General features: G+C 40.6%; 1 protein-coding gene across 3 annotated transcripts in view; it reads left to right on the top strand.

The window, feature by feature from the left end:
- Positions 1 to 21,697, top strand: part of LOC134616493 (low-density lipoprotein receptor-related protein 8-like) — an 81,413-nt gene extending 59,716 nt beyond the window's left edge. The window contains exons 8-18 of one of the 3 annotated variants that reach the window (XM_063461322.1): positions 1,871 to 1,990; positions 2,522 to 2,647; positions 5,986 to 6,157; positions 7,853 to 8,080; positions 9,813 to 9,931; positions 10,382 to 10,521; positions 13,349 to 13,490; positions 14,245 to 14,397; positions 15,478 to 15,747; positions 16,620 to 16,688; positions 19,120 to 21,697. In XM_063461322.1, the coding sequence (XP_063317392.1) occupies positions 1,871 to 1,990; positions 2,522 to 2,647; positions 5,986 to 6,157; positions 7,853 to 8,080; positions 9,813 to 9,931; positions 10,382 to 10,521; positions 13,349 to 13,490; positions 14,245 to 14,397; positions 15,478 to 15,747; positions 16,620 to 16,688; positions 19,120 to 19,460 (1,880 nt within the window). In that variant the 3' untranslated portion in view covers positions 19,461 to 21,697. Of the gene's footprint in view, positions 1 to 1,870; positions 1,991 to 2,521; positions 2,648 to 5,985; positions 6,158 to 7,852; positions 8,081 to 9,812; positions 9,932 to 10,381; positions 10,522 to 13,348; positions 13,491 to 14,244; positions 14,398 to 15,474; positions 15,748 to 16,619; positions 16,689 to 19,119 lie in introns of all 3 variants that reach the window. The other 2 variants (XM_063461323.1, XM_063461321.1) reach the window with 2 other exon arrangements.
- Positions 21,698 to 23,855: the final 2,158 nt, after the last annotated feature.

Here is a 23,855-nt window from a genome sequence, read left to right as displayed (position 1 = left end):
AACAGGACTGAAGACAAATGAACTTCCTATGACAGTGAAACCAGACAAGCTTGGAGAGACCAGAGACTGTGACACAACTGGGGAGACAAAAAGGGTAATGAAACACAGAGAAAAAGACTGACTTCCATGCGAGACGCTGATGACAACACAGAGATGAGACTTGGACGGATTGGACACGGAAGCGAACTAACATAATCAAACAAGAACCAGAAATATTTAAAAAAAAAAAAACAACCTCAGAGACACTACAGACTACTAAACTCAAGACTAACCAATACAGAGCTTGATTGTGAATATTTCTTAAATCCAAAGGAATGAAAAGAGTCCAGAACAAAATCTCAAAACACACACAAGACCCAGGCCAAAACTGTATTCATTCACAGCACATGCATTAAAAAAAACAAAAAAACACCATGAAGTTTGCATGAAAACATTCACTCACATATGAAATACATTAGCAATAGAAAAGTGTGCAATTTAACACTGCAAGTGCCCTCTCACAATGAAATTCTTTGCAAAGCCCACATACTGGATTATAAGACTAGGCAATATTCCAGGAACTCGAGGGCTGTTTTAGGGCAGCTCAGGCCTTTGTGTGTGTTGTGTCTGTGCTGCAGGAACTGTCCCTGTAGGAGTTCTTTCAGGGTCGCTTTTAGGGGATGGAAAATGCTTGCAGCCAGGTAGATTCCTCTGCACTGCTAGGGAGGCTCAACACTGAATGTGTCATTATAAAACTGAACACAAAACATTACATTTTTTTTGCACAATAACATACACACTAATCACACTGGCTCACTCAAAGAAAACACTACGGCTTCATTTTGAAACCAGTGACTGTCTATGTGGGGAGCTCTTCTTTCACTGACTGATGACATAAAGCTCACTGGCTGGAGTGAAATGTGTAGACTGGGCAACAAACTGTTGACAGATTTAAGATTGTAGCTTTCCTTTGTTGATTGTGGAGCCTCACTTTATTCTGAAAAACTCAGGCTCTGCACTGTTTAAATGTTTTTCTTTTATCTTAGCTTTTACTGAGTTAGCCTTCCATTTAAGATGTGCTCAGTTAACAGACTTTTATCAAATCTAGCATGAATAAAAGAGCTATATAAATAATTAATGTATGTCCATATGTTCAGCAGTAAAATGATACAAAACTGCTACCTGCAGCTTTATTCAATAAACTTCTAGACGAGGTTAAGTACCTGAACCTGAAGTGTCAGTCAGTGATGTTTGCTTTCTTCTTGCTATGAGGTTAAAATATTTTATGCTTCACAATCACGTCTAACTACTTCTGTCTAATTTACTGTGTGCCCACCTTGTCTGTGCCAGCTGCTTTGACCTAGTTTTAAAAGAGAGTGTGTTGTTTGTTGTGTTTTCACATTTTATTTTTCAGCTGCCAATGCAGGCAGCGCACCAGTTTAAGTTAGATGTGCTCCCTCCCTCCTGTGATAGACCCTTGTGGGACATCTTAAAATCCCAGTTCACAGCTTTAATCCCCTCTTCACACATATTTCACATCCCTGCAGATGGACCTGATTCTCAAGCTTTACAAGCCTGCCGTGTGTGATGCCTGCGTGTCGCTTTGATTCCTCTTCTGCTTTTGAGAACATCTGATAAGAATTCAAAAAAGATGGAAAAGAGTCGAGTACAGAAGCCGAGATATCATAGAGATTACTGCGATATTCTCCACCCGTGTGCCACACATACATATTTATCTTTTAACAACATGACAAGTCATTATGCTACAGGGTAATAGTTGAGAAGGAAAAGTCCTTTCCTAAATGAGATGAGGAACTATGACCTACTGCCTGACCTTCCTCTTAAATGAACAGCTGCTTTTGACACCTGTCTCCTTTTCTTTGTCTTCTAGGACTGAATGAGTGTATGATCAATAATGGCGGGTGCTCCCATGTCTGCAAGGACCAACCAATTGGCTTTGAGTGTCATTGCCCTACCGGCTACCGGCTGCTAGACAAAAAGACTTGTGGAGGTAAATAGAGAAATATAAAGTGTTTTTCAGAAACAGAGTGGCAGGCTGGCTGCTGACCAAGCCAGTATAAATCTGTTTGTGCATTTGCGTAGTGTACCGCTTTGGGCAGCTTGCAGCTCTCTAGCTGTCCATCTCTGTTCCCTGCCCATCGCTCCCACAGGGGAAGTTGTGCAGTCTTACTCCTGTCACACATGCTTATAGTATGTCCTTCACACCCTTCCTATCATTTTAGCAGCTCGCCATCACACCCAGAGAAGAATCAGGTCAAAAGACGTCAGCAGGGATCCACCCTGCCTCCCTGTTGACTCCTTTCTTCCCTAAAACTGCAAAAATTCCAGCCATAAAATGTGCATTTTTACCTCCCTGTTGTAGCTGTCATGTCATTGAAAAGAATTTCTATATTTACATTTCCTGAATTTAGTTTCCACTCTTATCTGTCACAGCTCACAAGGGAGTATTAGTGATTTGCTGTCACTGTCTGACTGACTGTTTTTGTCTCTCAGCTGATTGATAATCCTCTCATCCCTGTAGATATCGATGAGTGTGAGAACCCGGATGCCTGTAGCCAGATCTGCATAAACTACAAAGGGGATTTTAAATGCGAGTGCTACGAAGGATACGAGATGGACCCGGTCACTAAGACCTGCAAAGCAGAAGGTGAGTTACAGTAAGAAAAGAGGAATTAAGTTAACCATGTCTATTTGAGAATGAACATGTGGAAGAGCCAAAACGAGAGATGTCTTAAACCTGTTTTGCAACATAAACGTGCCTCAGGTAAACAGCACATTTTCTCAGATACTAAAATGCCTCAACACTGCACCGCACTCTCTTCTGTACTACATTGTTAACCCCTCCTCTTGTCATAACCAGGAAACATCTTTTAACTGTTATATTCTTATTATTTCTCTGCAGGTGTTTGTGCACTTGACATAACAGTACACATAAAACAAAAATCACATCACCAAGGCAACCGCTCTGTTTTTCTCAGACCGAATTTGTCCTCTGGGTCCTGTCCCATTAGACCGCTTCACGAGTGACAGACTGATGTTTAGCGATGCTGAACACTTATAATTAGGTATAGCAACTCTTCAGGGGTACCTGGCTGAGTCACGGTGGAGGCTAATTACACCAATTTAATCCAGCCTCCCGCTCAGCTTGTTGATAACAGTTGTTTGACTAGTGGAGAACAAAGTGGACCGCTAAGAAGCCAGCTGATGTCTTTTGACCTCCAACTATGGCTCAAAGCTGTTAGCAAGAGGATTGCATGCAAAGGCCATTTTATGTTTACACTTCATTTCCCTGCAGAGTTTTATTATTTAATTGGCAGGAAAGAGCCAGTCAAATGAAATGTGTTGATTCTGTCCCTGTGGCTGTCAAATGCTGCTCCTCAATTAAGCTAAGCTAATATCAAAGCTCAGCATTTGCATGTGTGTGTTTGTGTGTGTGTCGTGTCTGCCCACTTGCCTCTGTTAACGCGTGTGTACTTTTCTCTGCATGGCTGCCCAGTGCGTTAGCTATCAGTTTATCGTGGCCATGACAGAATTGTTTCTGGCTGTGTGTCAGAAGCCAAATTGCAGCAAATGCAGCAGTTGAGTCGCTTGGTTTTGAGGCAATGAAAATGACTTCTGGCTGTGACAGCCCATGAACCCAGCAGTTGAGAATTTTTCCCTTTAGAGGGGTTGGAAATGCTGTCATTGTAATGGCCAGTTTTTTTGAGAACGCTTGGTCCTAAACGTCACTGTCATGATTCAGAGTTTAGGCTGGAAGACGGAGGAAAGGGCAAAAAGAGAAGACGTGCGGGACTGCAATACTACAATGAGGCTACAACACAGACTGTCAAAGGGGAAACTGAGGCAAGCGAGCCATTAATGAGAGAATTTCATATCTGCCCCAAGAGATAACTGCCTGCAGCTGCCATCCTATTACCATGCAGTGTCACAAAGAGATTGGCTCAGTATAGATGTTACTAGACAAAGGTGGGCTTTAGTTATAGCCAAGCAGATAAAACCGTCCCTACAGGCGCGTTCTGTTAGTCTTTTTTACCCACTCGACTTTTCCTGGCCAGAATTATGAGGAAATAGTTTAAGACCTCTGTTTATATATGGTTCTGATTTAAGTGCATCCTGGGTGACCTTATCCAAAACAGACAGCTCGAAAAATAGGTGTGAAAATAAACAAGGACACTCTCAGAGGAAGTGCGAAAAGCAGTGCATGATAATAGCTAATAACAAATTTACCAATCACAGTGTGTACCTCAGATGAAAGCAAGAAATCTTTTATCTCCTTGAATAACAAAATTATTTCATAGTGTCCTGCAAGAGTTATCCACATAGCGGGCTACATTAATACATTCCAGAGGACAGGTGAATTGTAAATGATCTGGAGCTTTCTATAGCACCATATCCAGGTTAACATGAAATGCGTGATGCGTGCCATGCAGTCACACATTTTCACCAGCACATCTTGTTCTAGTAATTTGCTTTCTGACTAAAGACTCGACTAATCAGGCTCAGCTGTGATTTGTGTTTGGTCCAGATTAGCATGGTAGCAGGGTACACTAAGATGGTGAGCATTAAATATTACACCCTCCAACCACTCAAACATTTTCATTTATCTAATGGACTCATTGCCTTTGTTGTGCTTACTAGCTGTACTTACACGAATAGCCAAACCTCAAAGGCCCATTCTGAGCAACCTTGATGAAATTACCATCTAGCTTGAAGCCTGACCAACTGCTGACATCTCTGTAGACATTTTTTGTCTAGTTAGTAGCGGTCACACTTTCTGTACTGATGAAATCAAATAACCCTGGGAATAGAAAATGTAATAACTAGTGATTACATTAAATGCTTTGAGATGCATTCCAGATAAGATCTGCGTCTCTCAGCTGTGCATGTAATAAATATTTATATAAAATGCAGGTGTACATGGCAAGGTATTTGGAAGTGAAGCCTATCATTATTCTGTTGCATATGGGTTAAAATTCACTGAGTAGCAGATTGTTATTTTTCTATATTTGCAGGCCTGGAAAAGCTAAGAAAATATCTTATTCAGATTAGTGTATGTTTGCTTATGTTATGTTCCATTGCTGGCGCAAAAGCCGTCAGCTTGCTGTTTAAAGAGGTGCAGCCAGATGCAAAGGTAACTCTGATATATATTTATATTTGCAAGGCGTAGATAATAAGGAGCGTACAACTTAATGATGCATACGGAAACACTGATCAATACACACTCTTGTTAGAAGAGAATATTGAGTAGTATCATGCAAACTTGATGCTGTTTATCTTTGTGAAAAAAGATTATATTTAGAGTATTGACTTTAGTCTCTCCAGCATCACATTATGTTCCAGTGCTTTTAACACTGCGGTGAAGCCGGATTGTTATTACTGTAGAGCAATGTCTAAATCATTCCCTGACATGCAGCATTTCCCATCTGGGTCAGCGGTTCTCAAGTCCAACACGCTTGCATTTTGATGCTGTGCTGCACACACTGTCCAGCTTATTGTTGTTTTATTGTTGTCTTCTTCTTCACATCTTTCCCCTGTGTGGGTTTAATTATTGACACAAGAGCACAGCCACTGCTTCTTCCAGTCCAGACGATGTACTTTTCCTACTGGATAAAGGTTAAGTTGATTTAAAGCAGTGCACTTGCTGTCTAATCTGAAGCATATTAATGTTGATGTGTGCATAGATGATCTGTGGAGCACCAGGACGAGAGCAGTTTTCTAATAAGATATACCCGCTCTGGCCCCTCTTCTCGCCTAAACTGTCAAAGCTGATTCGCTTGAGCATTACTGAAGCAAATCCCAACTCTAATGTATTCCTCCCACCTACAATGTATTCATCCTCATAAGCCCATTTTAGAAATTGCCTCCTATTGAGAAGTTGAACTTTATGTTTTGCTGATCCATATTCTGACCCTGACTCCGGGCCTGTGTTGTTTGTGCCTGCTTGCACAAAAACACACCCTGAAATGTTCTTTTCTTCGCTTGCAGGTAAAAGCCCTTACCTACTGTTCACCAACCGACATGAGATCCGGCGCATTGACTTAGTGAAGAGGGACTACAGTCAGGTGGTATCCACACAGAAGAACGCTGTGGCTCTGGACCTGGATGTGGCAAACAACCGTGTTTTCTGGTGTGATCGATTTCACCGGAAAATCTACAGGTAAAAAAAGAGTTTTTGAGTTTCTAAATCTTTAAATGTTTTGGGAAAAACAATTTCTGTATTTAGGGTTTTTTTTCTCACACAGAAGTCATTAAGTGGCAGACAAACTGCAGCATAAACAATAGATTCTACACAGCTTGGATATGACAAATGTTTATTAATCTTCTAAGCAATTTTTACATTTTTCACTATGCCTCATTTAATCAAAACGCCTGCATTGTCAGCGACTAGACAAATATATTTGAAATATGAAGACGTACCAGAGGCATTATAAGACAAAGACATGGCGCTGAACAAAGCCAGTGATGCAAGGAACATTTTCTGGGAGAAGAACTTTTTGACAAAGTTTTGTGGCAAAGTCTTTATAAGGTTTTGTCAGATTTGACTGGGAATTCTTTACATGCAATTTATATGTCTGCACAACCTTTGAAATGAAAGGTAATCAAGCTTTGAAATAACTGCCTAAAAACAGCTTCTTCAGAATGCCTCGCTTGCTTCTGGAAGGATTTTGACTTGTTTTTTTCTGCTAAAAATCATCAATATTTCTAAATATGAACCACTCAAAGATGTTTTACTTTCATCTATTTGCACTCCACCTGTGGTTTTCAAATGTCTGATTTTTAAAAGAACTGTGCTTTAATTAGATTTTGAAACACAATTTCACAAATCCTGCACCGATGCACACTGATGAAATTTCCCTGTATGTGATGTAGTTAGATCTTCTCCTTTATGCTTTTGATGTTTTTTGGGTTCAATCAGCTTAGCCGATGGCTCAGACCTGCTATTATTTTAGATGAATTCCACCCTTCCTTTTGTTATCCCAACTACGTTTTCTCCCCAGAGTGTCTTCTAATTGGAGCACTGTGTTCTCTTTATAAAATTGATGTTAAGAGGAAAAAAATCTCTGGGGAAACTAAAATTGAAATTCCTGTTTGGGAGCACAGCTCCCTTGCCCTCGCCTCACACCTCTGCTGGGGGTCAAATCATTAGTGAGCAGGGCAAACCCTGAGTGAGGCCTTGTCTATTCTGATAAGTGGTCCATCTAAGAAGGATGCTAACCCCAGGATGAACCTGCTCAGCACACTGCCCAAGGCTGTAGCTCCCATATCAGCCCCATTCTTTGTTCTGCAGTCTCTTCACTTCAGAGGAAGAATGGAGAATTGCTCTTTGTCATATATTATCTGTTGGGGTGTGTCCCGTTTGTGTTATTATCACTTTATGTCCGCTTATATTTTGTCAAATGAATGTGCCAAAAGACTTAACTTGCATAACAAAGAAGAACATGCAAGCTATATAACTGTGTCATTCACTTATTGATTGATTGATTGCTAATGCTAGATTTACTGTTGTGATTGGAGTTTTTCTTCTTCAGTTGGAGTTTAATCAGTACTAAATTATTTTTTAAATAAGCGGGTAAAATCCTTTGGCTCTGAGTGCAGTCACTAAAAATCAATATTTTATAGTAATAAATCTTCTGGTAGGGTGCCACATGATAAGACGGATTGTGTATACAGCCTCATTATCACAAAATAGTGCCCTGCAGGCAGCCAACCAGGCTCTACCTCACAATCTTTCTTTACATCAATTTTGTAATAATGGCTGGTTTGATGTAGATTATCCCTTACATATTCTCATCCCCTCAAAACTCTCCCTCATTCTCTCCTCCCGCATTCCCGCCTCCTGCTCCACCCGCAGTGCCTTCATCCACGAGGCCAGTGACCCCTCCCAGCAGGTGCCACTGGTAGAATCATCTCTGCAGACCCCTGTAGGACTGGCTGTGGACTGGCTCCAACACAACCTGTACTGGACCGACTCAGGGGACAAATCCATCTCCGTGGCCTCAGTGGACGGCACCAAAAGACGTGTCCTCATCAGCACTGACCTGAGCGAACCCCGAGCCATAGCACTGGATCCGCACCATGGGTAAGGAAGTGGAGATGTATGCATACAACACCAGACATCTGCACTGTTAGTACCAAGTATTAAAGAAACTGAAAGACAAGATCCATAATTATCACGGCTTATGCATTTTAAAAAAGTATGGTAATTGCTGAGCTTCATGCTGTGAATTTACATAACACTTAGCATATTAGCACATAATAAGGTCGAACTGAGTTCACATAGGATGCCCTCCAATCTAGTTCTATACTATACTTTTTGTCCTCTTTCATAATTTTAAACATGATGGTGGCGTTAACCTTAAACAGAGATATGTTTAGCAATTTCTTCTGGGTCCACGTCTAATGATAAATATTCAGTATGAGAGCACTTGTTGTATATGAGAATCCAGAGTATCAAGACTCTGACCCATTTAACATCCTGATATGATCGTTTTTGACAGCCTGAGGAGCTTTATGAAATGGTGCCAGGCTGTGATTCTGCAGCTTTTGTGTTCTGGTTATCCAAATGCAGATTAAAAAAAAATCAGCCACAAAGTAAACATAAATAGACACACAAAGGGGCTTTGGTGAGGCAGGCACACACACATCACAGGAAAGCTTTACACTGAATAACAGTTTGGACAAAATTGTCTTAATGCCAGTAATAAACATTTACATAGAAATGAATGTAAATTACTGTGTCTTCACTGCTTTGATTGCTCGCTCATATTGCCCAATAACCATTCAAAGTGTGCTGAAGTCATACCAGATAACAGCTTTTAAATTTGGTGGTTAACAATGTTGGGATTTGGTTTAAGCTCAATGTAAATCACAGCCAGGGCAATCCAAATGAAAGCAGAGTGCTCACAGACGTTAATGGTGTAAGCGATTACAGCCACTGCTCAGCTTCTAGTTATGACAAAATGGTCCTGTTTGTCCTGCATACCAAGGTGAGGGATCTAATAACCATATTTTCAAACCGCAATCACATACTCCATCAGCGAGGACAAAAGCTGCAAACAGTAATGCTGTCAACATGTCAAACTTGTCCTTTGTGTCAGAGGCCCATGCTGTAGCTGCTCCAATCCTAATATGCTGTTACATGTACGTTTACAATTACACTTACACTGTAAGCTGGTGTAAGAGCTTAAATTAGAGCAGATGGGAGATAGTGGAATATTTGTACAAGACATAACACTAATATTGGTGGTCTTTTGACTTGTATTGTAGTTTTGTGGTGCTGAAAGGACAGCTCCGAAATGTGCACTTGTCAGAGATCTTTTACAAGAATTCGCTACAGCACTCTTTGTTGTAGAAATGTCTCTCTTTCTCTGCCCTTCTCTTACAAAAAATCACTTCCACAAATCTTGGATGGCATTACCTTTGCTTTTGCATAGCCTGTAGTGGGGAAAAAGACATTTGTGTGCCCTAGTTTTGCAGTCTTATGTATATCTGATTGTTTTAGGCTGCATATTGCTTATGCAACTTTAAGCAGCTTTTTTTTCATCTTTCCAGGACAAATATTTTGGTGCAGCTCTCATATTGTTATTATTATTACTATTCTTATTATTCGGTTAGTAAAGGAGCCTACTTATGCTGGGTAGAACTGAAACAGCAAAGTAAAAAAAAGCAAAAGAGGAGAGCTAAATTAAAGTAGTGGACAGTGACAGTGATGGCTTACTGCCGAACCACTTAGCAGAACAATGCCGTGGGACTAATAACTGCTAAAACCCTAACTGGATAATAACACAATGACTTTGGTGTCTTTGTTCCAGCTTTATGTACTGGTCAGACTGGGGCACGCGAGCCAAAATAGAGAAGGCCGGTATGAATGGAGTGGACCGACAGGTGCTGGTGGCTGATAACATTGAGTGGCCCAACGGTATCACACTGGGTGAGGGGAGAACAGCTGTTCTTCATTATATCGTGCACAGTGCTATATTTTACCCTTTTTCCTCAACAGATGTTGTGAATGTGCCTGAAGCGCAGACCTGAAAAGGAGCCGATGCATTCAATCAGCTCATTTTTGATAAAAGGTCAAAAGTAATTGAAATAGCACAAGTTAATGTTTAACGATAATGGAAAGAAGTAGTTTAACAAAGTTATCATGGCCGCTTCGGAATGATATTTAAAATGTTTCAGGTGTTATAGATCAACACAGTAAAACTTGCTGTTGTGTAATGGTGAGAATCTGACATTTCTAAAGTAATCGATATCACCTAAAGGGATTTGCTGGTCAGAGTGCGAGAGTGCTTACCGCAAAGACAATCAATTTCCACTCAGCTCGGGAAATTCCTATCTACATGTTTGTGTGTTTGTCTGTGTGCGTGTTTGCACTCCGCAGATGTGGCCAACCGCCGTCTGTACTGGGTGGATTCCAAACTACACCTCATAGCCAGCGTGGACCTGAACGGAGCTCACCGCAGGACGCATATGTCGTCCGCGGAGAGACTGGGGCACCCTTACGCCCTGGCTGTTTTTGAGGTTTGTGTTTACTCCTTTTATTCCATCGCCTCATTTTGTAGAACTCAGCATAGAGTTTCAGGGATTTTGGGCAGTTGTCCATGATATCACCCAGCCTCCCACATCTCATCATATCTACATCTCTCTCATTAGCCTCAATGGGGGCCTGCAGAGGCACAGGGAGCCCAAACGTAATGACTGTTGAATTCAATTTATTTCATGCTCAGTCGGTGGGTGTCCTTGTCTGTGTTCTGTTTGTTTTTCCCTCATGGGACTGATTGGTTGAGCATACTAAACAGAAACAGCTAAGAGAAGGGAGCAGTCGAAAGCAACACACACATTTAACACACATACAGAGACACACTTGAGCTTTTGGTTGTCAGCCAATTTCCCTCTGTGCATGTTATGTCAGGGCCTTTAGAAACCTTCAGTTTGGGCTGGTGCCAAGCAGTCCTACACATCCGTGCCAGTGTGCAAACGTGCTTTTGCTTGCAAACTCTTGTTACAGGAACATCCTTTAAAATCAGCCTCCCTAGGGGAGACCACAGGCAGAGGTTTCCTTCAGAAGCAGACCAAACTTACAGGCGTGGATCTTTGAAACTATCCGCTTTGGTGTATATAATATAATTATATTTGTGACCTAGAGAGCAAATAGAGGTGTTATTTTTAAAATGTGCCTGAAGTTGTCCTAAATGTAAAATAAGTTCAGTATAAAAGTATAATGAAGCTTGTAAGGTTCAGTCACTTACTAAATTGGATTATGACTACATTCTGCCACTTCTATGTAATAAATATTTTTATAATATTTTTAAAATTTTAAATTGCTCTACATGTTCGCACAGTTTACCATTTAATAAGTGTAGCATAACCTTGAGGATTTTCTCCTGCATTCTGTGCTGTAAGTCCAGCCTGTGCCAGCGTTGTAGAGAGCGCTCAGAGAAATGATGATAAATTCCCTCTGCTGTAATACATAATCGATCGGGACTTCTCTGCTCTCTGCCCTGTTGTGACTACAAGGTGACCTTCTTGTTCAGCAAGTTGGACATACACCAGTTCAGTGTTATTGAGTGGGTCTTGTTGTATTGTACATCACATTACAGTACCATCTCTTTCTGACTCAGTGACTGACTCAACGCAAGCACACATGTACACACTCGAGTGTAGTGGGGCCTATTGTCTCGGCACTCGCTGGGGATTAGCCTGTGGTTTCTAAGGCAACTGTAAAAAACATGTCAGTTCCTATCTAAGACTCTTTTTTTTAAAACTGTTGATGAGGTTAACTAGGGAAAGAAAACAAAAAGTTTATTAATAAAAAACAAGCAGGGTTAAAACTTTAGCCTGTGCTGCTGTATTGTGATCTATATTAAATGGGTTTTAATTATTTAAAGCCTCGTGCTGCTGTGAGCCAGAAAATACATCCCAGAAGGTTGCAACGTTTTAAAAATCAAATAATTGATTTGATTTTCTTATATAAAAAGACATCATTGTTTATTGTTGCACTGCTGCTCCATGAATAGCAACCTCCTATTTACAATTAAACTCCTTTGCATTTCCTCCATCATCTTAATGATCACATTAAAAGCCAATTAAACATGCTTGCTCTTCTGCAGAAGCTAATGGGTTAGACGGTGTCTGTCAACAAATACTTCCAAGTGCATATTTCCCTTGCCCTAATTTTCTCTTTATTTCTTCTTCTGAAATAAGTTGGACTGGTATCATCAGACAAGTACTGACAGCATTTAGCCATCCAGAGTGACAAGCTAAGGGCAACTTGTGTCCTTTTTCTTGGTCACTTTTTCTTTTCAGACCCCTTTTCATGATATAGTCACACTAAGGAAAACAGTGGTTGGGAACAACTGTACAACCAAAACTATTAGGAGTGTGTGCTGCCTTTGAAATGCTTGCTTCGAAGACAGGGACCAGGTCTGGAGCCAATTGCAACGTGAAAAGTCTGCAACAGTAGGAGACATCTGACTCTGTTTACATAAACCTAGTGACGACAACAAAAGCTACACACTGAAAATCAAGAGGAAGAGAGAAAAGCCTAAACAATTAAATATAATGCTAAATAATTAATGCTGTTAGTCTAACCTGAACTGTGGAAGAGAAACACTTTGGTCACTGAATTTCCACTAGTGTCACATTGTTTCTTTTGTTTACGTTAATGTTTAACATTAGTTGCCTTAATCTAGGAGAGCAGCCTGGTGTGTCCAGCTCTGCTAGCTGTGATGTAAGCACGCTGACTGTCAGAATCGTGACAGCAACAGTCGACTTGTTGACGTAGCTTGAAGGGGCCCCTTTTGAATTGTTGCCTTGGGCTCCAACAGACTCTAGAAACACCACTGATTACATTCAGTCTATTTGTAAATTGGTAGAAGTCGCAAATCTGTTGGTGTCAGTTGCAAATCCGTTCCATCTCCATACACAGAAATTAACATCAAACAGAAATCACTTTAACTGCTTACATTCAGAGTCCAAGGAAAACCTCACAGATTTTAAACAGAATTGTTGCTGCACGACGTAGTTGTTGCAGGATGGTGATTTAACTGCAGCGCAGATTCTGCAGTTTATTTCTGATACAACACTCTGACTTCAGGGATCTGACGACACGGTTCACCAGTCAGATACCAGTGTTAAAATAACAAACTGTGTTCTTCACTCTGAGGACTCTGTGACTTTTGTTTGTAAGGCACCATCAGGCTCAACTGAAGAATCGCTTGCCAAACTTGTAAAATAAAATTCAGCAATACTTTTCACAATATAAGACAGCTTTTAAATATATGAGTCAAACTTTACAAGACTCTAACAAACTAGTTCTGACCTGTCGTGTTTTTCTCCTGTGTCTTAGGATCGTATTTACTGGACAGACAGAGACAAAGCAGCAGTCTTCATGGCCAACAGGCTGACCGGGGAAGACATCCATGCCCTTGCTGAAAACCTTAATGACCCCCATGACATTGTGGTCTTCCACCAGCTTCGACAGCCACAAGGTGTGTGTGTTTGTGTGATTGAGGCACTTGCATGTGTCTTTAGGCATTTCCATCAACAGTTTCATCCCCTGCCTTTGATTATGTGAGCTGAGTTTCACCTCTTCTGCATGTCCATATCATCCTAGGCGCATGTATGAGTAATAGTGAGCCCTGTGATTGTAGTAGAGCGAGTAAAGCACTGGGAGCAGCCGTACATTCACGCGTGTGTTCAAACTCTGCCTTCAACTCAGTTTCCTCTAATGGGACAATCCAGATCCAAACTGAACTGAACAGAGCACTTAATCATGAATGTGATATGTGTGTGTTTTTTCCTTGCATGTCACTTTCCATATCTGTCTCTGTCATTCTCTCTTACTTCCCAGTGCATTGTCTGTGCCCATTTATATTTTATCTTTCACTGAATTTCATCACCATTTTTTCCAGTTTGATCTTCGTACACCTTTGTAATTTTTTTTGTTAAGAAATGAGACTCTGGGATGAACACAGTGGACATGTACCTGACAGAGTAGCACAACTGGTCACATTTCTGTATGTTACCAGATTTTATTCTTTGCATGTTTCTGGAGCCTTTGTTTACATAAAGTAATTAACTTTGTTTAAAGGGAATTCAGCAGTGCCCACAGTGGGGAACAATAAAGTACGACGACTGTGCCTTCCCGGCTGTGTTATCGCCTCACATTGCATTAAAGTTAATCTTATTTATATAACCATAGCCGTGTAATTCTCCCTGTCTCCTTTCTCTTACTGTCTCCAGGCCCAGACAGCTGTAATCTGGGCAGCGTAGCCAATGGAGGTTGTGAGTACTTGTGTCTTAAGGCTCCACAGATCACTGAACACTCCCCCAAATACACCTGCGCCTGCCCCGATGGACAGGACCTGGGGCCTGACATGAGAGGCTGTGTGCCAGGTGAGGCTGGCTATGGGTGGTAATGGAGTGTTTAATGATCAATAACACCTAAAGGGGCTTTTTGGATGCTGTGTTTACTGTGGAGATAATTGGATTCTGCTTCCCATGAGGAATGCAGCAGTATGTTTTTATCAGCAAACTTTTATATGCACCTATATCTTTATTAACATTTAAAAAAACATCAACAATACAACAAATTAAAATAAAACAAACAAAAAACAGCTTTTCTTATCGTACATCGTACACCCATATCCAAACAATCTGTTTTTAAGCATAAAACAAATGATCTTTTGCTGTTGTTTATCTGTCCTTCCTTCCACAAATCACAAGAATCACAGCTCTTGCTACATTTTGGTCAGAATTTCATCAAAACTTACACACAGTGTGAGGGTGAAGACTTAAAGTTCAAGGTCATATTTGTAGTTTTACGTCCAACATCCGTGAATTGTGATGGATCATGAGCCTAATACAGCGATATTGAGGTTCTGCTTTAGAAAAAAGTGCAAATAAATAAATAACCAAAATTTTTTGTAAATTTGTACTACATTTTTCTTACAGTAAATGTTTATATTCGATAGTGAAAAAAAATGGAACTTTTCTGTCTGTTAACTGTTTAACACAAAGTTTGTTACATAGTTATGTTAGTGTAGTGTGTATGGCAGGTCTTTAAAGTATGAAAATAAAGGTAAAAGTGCAAAATTTATGCCCCCTTAACATTTTCCAAAGCCATCCACTCGACCCGATTGTGGTCTTTTCTGGGCCAATTCTGGCCTGCGGGCCTAATGTTTGAATTCTCCTAATGTAAATTGATATATGTCACATATACTGTGTTAATAGTAACACAGTATCTATTTGGCTGCTTGTATTTTTGTTGAATTTATGTTAGGTAAATGTTGATTTTTAGTTTGCTTAATGATTGAATATGTTCTATGAGGGATCTTGCAGCATCATTCTATGAAGATTTTAATCATAAAGTGATGACTGTTGTGGTCCTTCCTGTCTTTTTCAAACACTTTAAGACATTTACACTCATTTCTTGAGCTGAAAGCTTTCGCTCTGCTATGACTTTGCCTGCAGCAGCGCCAAGAGATGACATGACAGCAACATCTTCACCCCCCACTGAATTTACTCCGGGCACTGGAGCGACAGAGGGAACAGGAGGAGTGTCACAGGCGGATGCAATCCCCCGCTTGACCACAGCTCCATCTGGCTCCCCCGAGCCTCTCACACCCCTCAGCACACTCAAGCCTATGTCCTCGCAGGAATCGAAGGCGTTGGGCTCCCACTCCACTGCCACTACTATGATTCTCTCCACCACACCTGCAGGAGACAGCAGCGTCTCACAACACTGTAAGTGGGCTGTGAACTGTAAATGGTGTTTATCAGTTCTGAGTCTGAAGATAAAAAGATATATGATAATATGTGACAGAAACCATTAGTCTTGCATTCAGAATTGAGGATATGTCAGGTGCTCCAAACCTTTGTAATTAACAGCTCTCACATGTCCACCGGGGGTCCTCTGCATGATTTGAAAAAAATCAGGCACAGTCCTCTGACAAAGCGCTACTTTCACCTGAGTGGCCTCATCTCCTACCAAATACCACATCTGACGGTTTCATTCATGCTCATAATGTAGCTAACAATCTCACCCTCGCTGTAATGATGGCATTAAAGTGACGTATCTACAAGCCCCAGCAACCAGTCATCTGGCTTTAAGAGCAGTAATGGATGGCTGTTTCTCACCTTGAAACTGTCATTGTTCCCGCCATAAATTGAGCTCTGCGTAGGCGGTAGTGTATTGCATGTCTTTAAGGGAATATGTGCAACTATGAAATTGTGCATTAATAAGTGTATTAGTAACTATGTTGCATGAAAATGAATGATAGAGTCACAATGGTGTCTAATGGAGCCCAGATGGATGGAGTGTAGTAGGTCAAGGTTGCATTGAGGGGAAATTTGAACTTTTTCCATCTTCTTTCCCCTCATTTCTCTTTGTAACACACTCACATCTGTGCATGCATGATCACTCATTCCCCACCTCGTGGTCTTTGCCCCTCTTTTTCTGCCACCTCGCCCTTCCTGACTGCACTGCTTATCTTTCACTCTATTTCTCACACATTTTTTTCCCTCCTGCACGCTTTCTCACTTTTATCCTTTCTTGCTCCTCCATCTTTTCCTCCTGTCGCTCTAACACCTCTCACTTGCTTCATCTCTCTCTGCAGCTGGAAGCGAGCATTTCCTCCTGGGTGAGAACCTCACTGTGGCTGTTTTGGGAGTGGTCATCCCCATCGGTAAGTTAGCCGCAGCTCCCCTTGTCTGTTTTTGTCTGTCCATGATAAAGGCCTGCAAGGCTGCTGTCTCAGTGCTGCCTATGGCCAATGTTTGTAGCCCATCCACACTGACCTTGCTGTGGCAAGGCGAGAGAAGCCTGGCCTACAGGTCTCCCCCACTGAGGTTTCTCAGGAGTCATTTTCTGTGTGTCTGACATTGCTGCCACACTGCATTATTCACTTCACACCATGTTGTGTTAGGTTCTGCTACTGCAGGGAATCCGTGTCAGCAGATCTTTTGTCTGAAGTTAGAGTACTTTACTTTCAGTGAAAGTAGTTTATTAATCTAAATGAACAAAATCCTTTTTTTCATTCACAGCAGGTTGTATGATGGAGAATTTGAGTCTCACAGTCTGATTTCAGACAAACCCAATTCCAAAAAACATTGAGATAATCCGTAAAATGTAAATAAAAACAATGATGTGAATTTTACAAACCTTTAATTTATTTTCAGTTGAACATAGAAAACATATTAAACGTTTAAAAAGAAAAATATTAAACATTTTGAATTCGATAGCAGCGAAACATCTCAAAAAAGTTAGGACAGGGTCAAGTTTACCACGGTGTAGCATCCCCTTTTCTTTTAACTAGCCCGTAAACATCTGGGAACTGAGGAGACCAGCTGTTGGACTTTTGGGAGAGGAATTTTGTCCCATTCTTTTTTTCTTTTTTTCTAACCTAATTAGTTGCAAAATGTTACTTTTCCAACCTTTTGTTTCCCCATGCTAACTTTTATTGAAACATCAAATTCAAATATTTTTCTAACATAGTGAAACATATCAGTTTAACATTTTATATTTTTTTCAGTTCTATTGTGAATAAAATATGAGTTCATGAGATTAACACACACATGCAATCGGCTTTTATTTATCATTTTTTTGAGCTGGTGTTGTAGATAAAATCATTCTCATTTCTAGGCAAAGGCTGGCAAACCTGCCTAGTGCACAATAATCTGCTGTTGCCAGGTTTCACTGCTTAATTAAAAACAAAAAAAACACACCTATTTGCTCCATGAGTTTGACTCAGACACTGTAATCATCCAGCGTGTTCACAGATATTAGAGGAAGAAGAGGTGATAATTATACCAAATAAAAGGTGGTAAGCTGAGTAAAATGTAATTAAAAATGCAATGCTGTGATTTTCCAATCATTAAAATGCAGTTCAGATAATATAAAGGAAAGCATACAAATGATGAGAACTGACAAATGTTGAAATGATGAGAAAGGATGCCAGCAACACATTTTAAAAGTGGTACAGGGACAACAAAAGAGTGAAAAAGCTGTAGAAAAACTTGATAAAGTTAACTGCTAACAGGTTAGTAACATGGTTGGCCTAAAAAAGTAAACATCCCAGAGAGGGCGAGTCTTCGATAACTAAATATGGGGAGGCGTTCATCAATGGTTAATGACCTGATGATTCATTTAGAAAACAGAGATTAAAGAGAATAAGTCTTTTATTGAAGCACAGAGACAATATTTAAACAGACCTACTTTATAACAGCCTTACGTCACTGCTTAACTCACTATCTTTATATTCATATAGAATTTAGAATGCTTTTAGGATTCGTACTGATATTTTTGGTTAATCCGAGATTATCTCAGTTGCTTTGGTCGATGCACTGGGAAATATTAGTTTATGTAATAGTTGTAAACAGGCCTTTTTAGAGCTTGATCTTGAGTGTAGTTGTGTAATGATGTGCTGGTCTTCTTAAGATTTTTGTTTTTTTAAAGGCAAGAAAAACAAGACATCATCTTTAGATAAATCTAAAGGCTGCAGGAAAATGAGCACACTGTCTATGTGAGAAATGTTATTGTACATTGCATCTACAATAGGTGCAACACTAATACATAATGCTGAATTAAATGAAGCTGAACAAAAATGAGTGAGCCCGTTAGATCAGATGGACTGTTCTCATTATATACTTAATAAGGGGAACATTCTCTAAAGGGCCCCAAAAATATGATGCCAGTAAAGCACGAAAGCTTTATTGGTGTAATTTAATAAAGCAATATTAAATTAAAATGCTTACTCAAGGACAGATATGCTGTGATGAGTTGCCAGGAGATTGTGCAGTAATGAGTTCAAATTTGTGCTCCCTGAGGATAGTTTAAAGTGAAATTACTCCATTTTGGCCCTTAATGGTGCTCTGTGTTGCAGATTTGGAGTTTGATAAAGAAAACATGTTGGTTGGTGTATGACCCAACTTTGACCCAGCGTTTAGCCCAGCCTCCCACACACAACCTCTGCACCGCAGCCCCCTGCCCTCTCTGTCCCCCCGCATGCCTGTTCTGCTCCTCTCTGTGCCTGTCATTTCATGCCATGGACTCGTTATGCCTCGTTAACGCTGCCCCCCCTTCCCATGTCCCTGCCGCTGTGTGTTAAACGCATGCAGTTCCTATCGTTGCCACAGTGGTGTTCGGCCTGGTCTGCACCGCGGTCTACCTGGTGTGGCGGAACTGGCGACGCAACTCCACCAAGAGCATGAACTTCGACAACCCCGTCTACCGCAAAACCACCGGCGAGGGCGAGGAGGACGAGATCCACATCGGGCGGACGGACGCCATGGGACACCATGCGCACCACCACCCGTACCCTCAGGGCGTCAGCATGGGAGTCGTGGCGGCGGGAGGGGGCACCTGCCCGCAGTTTATTGCCCTGCCTCTCGGGGGCAGCATGCCAGATCCCGGGACTCACTGGTACACAGAGCAGCCCATGCTCTCCACTGCAAAGTGACCTGCAAACAGGAGGCAACTCCTGGAAAAGATGGCCGCTCAAGGCACACGCACACACAGTGAGGTCAGAGGTGACTTGGACTGAGTTTGCTGAAGGAATGAACAACATATCATCAAGTGTTACATGCAGTCATTCCCAGCCATATCCTATGCCAGTTCCCATTTGAAAACCACCAGTAATACAAACAGGACTCTTAAAAAAATAGTTTCATACCTTTTTCTGTGAGATGAGTCTCATTTTTCTTCAGTCAATGCTGAGAATTAATCACTGAATTATAAATGTGTGCTAACGTGTTTCTGACTTTGACCTCAGCTGGAATAATGGAGTTAGAGTGGTTCCTCTTTTGCATTGAGTGAGGCTTGTGCTGTGTGTCTTATATTTTGTGACAGGGGCTAGTGAGAGACTCTTTGTCATCCTTGATGTATTAATTTGGGCTTGGTGTTATTCCCGGTGGGCCCGCAGTGCCCTGGGAACGCTATTAGCGAAGGAGGAGCTGTGAAACTGGGACAGCCCGTGCGTTGATGGGACAATCTGTACAGATTCATGTTAGAGCCAATCACATTGTTGTTGCTGGACTCGTCTTGTGTAAGTAACATTTGTGTGGGTTTCTTTGAAGATTTTTTTCCCATTTTGCGATTGATTTTTAAAGGTTACTAACTACATTTTGTGCTTTCTCTCTGGTTCAGAGGAAGGCCTTTCAGGGTGAGTTGTCTAACATTTCAAGGTGTAGTTGAACACAGTTGATTTGAGAGGTTATGTATTTATCTGACCTTCAACACCCCTGAGGTTTAGTTAAAGAGCAGCAGGTTTGCAGACTGAGCGAAGAAAAAAATGAGACAAAGAGTATTCAGCTTGTTTTCTTAGAGCAGGGAGAGTTAGAGGGGAGTGGGTTTTACACAGAAGTTCTGTCTTCATTATTGTGGCTTGTTTAGATGTTAAATGGTTTGAGAAAAGCAATAGGCGGCAGCTTTAGGCAGCTGCAGCGTTATGTGGTTGACAAAATTCCTCGAGTGTTAATAATTTTATTTGATCACCTGCTTTTGACTGTGACAAATGTGCACAGAAATACACATGGGGTGCAGTGATAGCAAATTCACGCTGTTCTCCAGAGGACGGAGACAGTGTGCACTTGCCGAGCGTAAACACAAACAGCATGCATAATTGTTCACCAACTGACAATGCAGCCATTCATTGTTTCAGGCAAGATACACACACGCGCACACTTGCACGCACGCACACAGTCTCCACTTCCTGCGATGGCCGATATCTGAGTGGACAGTTTTGGATAGCGCCGTGTGGGAGGGCCCGGCCGGTGGCTGCATGTCTGCAAAGGCCTGTCATGTGATGTAACCGCAGAAACCGAAAGTCAGGGGGTGATGTAATGAGGGTGATACCAATTTGTCGTGTCAGTAAACATGCTTCATACTGGTCCCCCTCTCCCCACATCTTTAACACATATACGCCACTTACAAACCTTAAAAGTCTAGTTGTGTGTATGTGTGTGCGTGTGTTCATTAATATGCATGTGTGCTAACGTTCATCCCACAGCCATATCTGAACTGTTTTGTATGCTCTTTGTTGCACAATCCTCTTAGAATGCCTTCTGTATTGTGTACTGCATGGAAGAAAACAGTGCGTGGAAACAGGTGTGTTAGTGTGTATGTGAGCGAGTGTGTGACCGTGGAAAAGCTGCGAGGGTGCTTTTTGATTCATTGGTTTGTAAATATGTTTTCATAAAGTTTTTGATAATGTATTATATAATTATGTAAAAGAGAAGTTGTACATAAGATTTTAGATAAAGTGTTGACAGGTATATTAATTTATTTGTATAAAGGAGAGCACTGCATTCCCTGATTGTAAAAAAAATCCAAATGATCCACCAAAGTGGTTTGTGTTGTTTCTTGCTGTGCATCATTTCGCATCCTCTTTTTTCTGTGCAAAATTTCTTTTGTTGTTAACCCTCACAAAACGTGGAGACCCTTCCCCCAAAACACCCGCATCTTTGCAACATTTCCCAACCTCAGTGTCAATGAGATGATTGAGTTTTGTTTATTTGTGCCTATTTTTGTTTTGTTGTTGTTTTAATTCTTGCGTTTTCATGAAATAGACAGGGATCAGCCATCTGCTGTACATGCAATGATGAACTGTGTTAAGACCAAACTGATTCCACTTTTTTGATTTCCTGTACTGGATTACTTTTGAATATCTCTATATATTGATATATAAAATATGATTGAAAACAGCCTGTGCTGTTGTATTTATTACTTCCTTTTGCAACACGTTTTTACCATTAAGGTGTTTTCGAACAAGGTGGGTTGCTAAATGAGTTGCTTTAGAGCTGCACAGCGTGATGCTTGTATATCAACAATAGCTCAAATGCATGTGATCCAAAAAGTGACACAACAAGTCTATTCCATAAGCCAGTAGGTCCCTGCTTTGAAGAATATATTAATGTATAAATTCATGTGATGTAGTTTTAATTATGCCAGTTTTAATTGCTTTTGCATTAACTGTCCTACATTTACAAAACATATTTTTCAGTTGAATCTTTAATGCATTCAGTTAAATAGCTCTGATTGAGCATTTTAGCTTTAGCTAGATTAGCAAGCACTTCAGTTCTCTAGCAATCTCTGGAAGCTGGGAGCAGTCATTTCAATTACAGTGGTGGAAATAATTACTTAATCCCCAGGTGAATTTGTAAGTTTGCGGTCTCTAATTTTTATAATAGTTTCATTTTTAGTGGAGAAAGACACAATGTCAAACAAATATTCCAAAAAATAAATAAAAGAAAAAAAAATAAAAACACTAGCAAGAGGAGTCTTTAAAGTTTATAGAGCGTGTCTTGGCAAAGCAAATATGTTTGGAACAACAGTGCTCTGTTTACAAAAGCTAACAGACAAGGCAGGTTTAAGAGAAAAAGAAAATCCAGAAAAAACACATTACATAAACTGTATTAATTGGTTTCCATGTCATTGAGTGAAACAAGTATTTGATCCCCTGCAACCTGTGTGAATTCTGTGTCCCACAATTTGGCCACCATGTCTGGAGGAATAAAAATACTGAGTATGGTTGAAAGAACACCATGTTCACAGTCAAGCACGGAAGTGGAAAAATTCTGCTTTGGGGCTGTTTTTCTGCTAAGGTTACAGGACGACTTCACAGCATTAAGGGGCCAATGGATGGGGCCATGCACTGTGAAAACGAGAACTTCCTTCCCTCAGCCAGAACACTGAAGATAATTTGTGGTTGGGCTTTCTAGCATGACGATGACCCAAAACATACCAACAGGGCAACAAAGGAGTGACTAAAAAAAGAGCTATTAAGGTCATGAGCTACAGCCACCCCGCCCAGGAGTTAGCCAAAATCGCTCCTGAGATGTGTGCAAACCTGTTGACCTGCAAGAAACATGTTACCCCCACCAGGTACTTAGTCACGTTTTGCTTGAAGATCAATGACTTATTTCACTCAGTGACATGCAAATCAATTCATAACTTTAAGTATTCTGTCTCTCTCCATTAAAATGAATGAGGTATAACTCTCAGAAACATTAAACACTTCTTTTTTTTTTTACCTCATTTTGGTTTTCTGATCCACATTTATTGTTTGTTTCAGTCTCTCGCTACCCTTTTCCAGATGCTGCAAACAGATGGTAGACGTGAGTTTAGCTTAGTATGCAGCACCTGAAGACTTTGATATTTTCTCTGGGATTTAGTCGAGATCAAAAACAGAGCTAGAGGTGTGTATTAATACTAAGCTTTCATCAAGTCCTCAGAAAGACCCTAAATCAGTGCTAATGCTGTTGCTGCACTTCTGCTACTAGTTCTATCCCTTGTATACATCAATATATGTCATACATGTATTCAAACCCCATTTACATTTTGCACATTTAAATAAAACTGGATTTTTTCTAAAAATCAAATTATACTAATTTGCAAATGTAATTAAAATCAAAATCAGAGGTTTCTCAGTACAAAAGGATTCCAAGCCTTGAGTCAGTACTTTTGGCATGTCTCCACAAGTTTTAAAAACCTGGATCTTGACTGTCCAGTCTTCCTGGCAGTTCCAACCAAGCTAAATCCATAATGTAGGAAAGTGTGCAAAACATGGAGGAGTCGCAATCATTTCTGAAACAAATGCAAATTCTAAGTTTAGCCCTACCACATTATATTTGGCGAACTAGCAGCACAAGCTAACAAGCATGGAAACCACAAACAGTGTCTGCTAATAAGTGCTTTTCATTTTACCTTTTATGTGAACCGCACAGAGCACAAGTGTTGTCTGTGGAAGCTGCAGAAATATCAGCATTAAGTTGGATAACATTATTAGTTCTTATTAGCTGAAATACTCTATAGACTGTACCAAATGAAGCCACGCTGACTGAAATGCGTTTTGCAT

The sequence above is a fragment of the Pelmatolapia mariae genome, linkage group LG18 (assembly GCF_036321145.2).
Source record: "Pelmatolapia mariae isolate MD_Pm_ZW linkage group LG18, Pm_UMD_F_2, whole genome shotgun sequence".
NCBI classification, from domain to species: Eukaryota; Metazoa; Chordata; class Actinopteri; order Cichliformes; family Cichlidae; genus Pelmatolapia; species Pelmatolapia mariae.
This window is presented reverse-complemented; position numbering and strand designations above follow the sequence as displayed.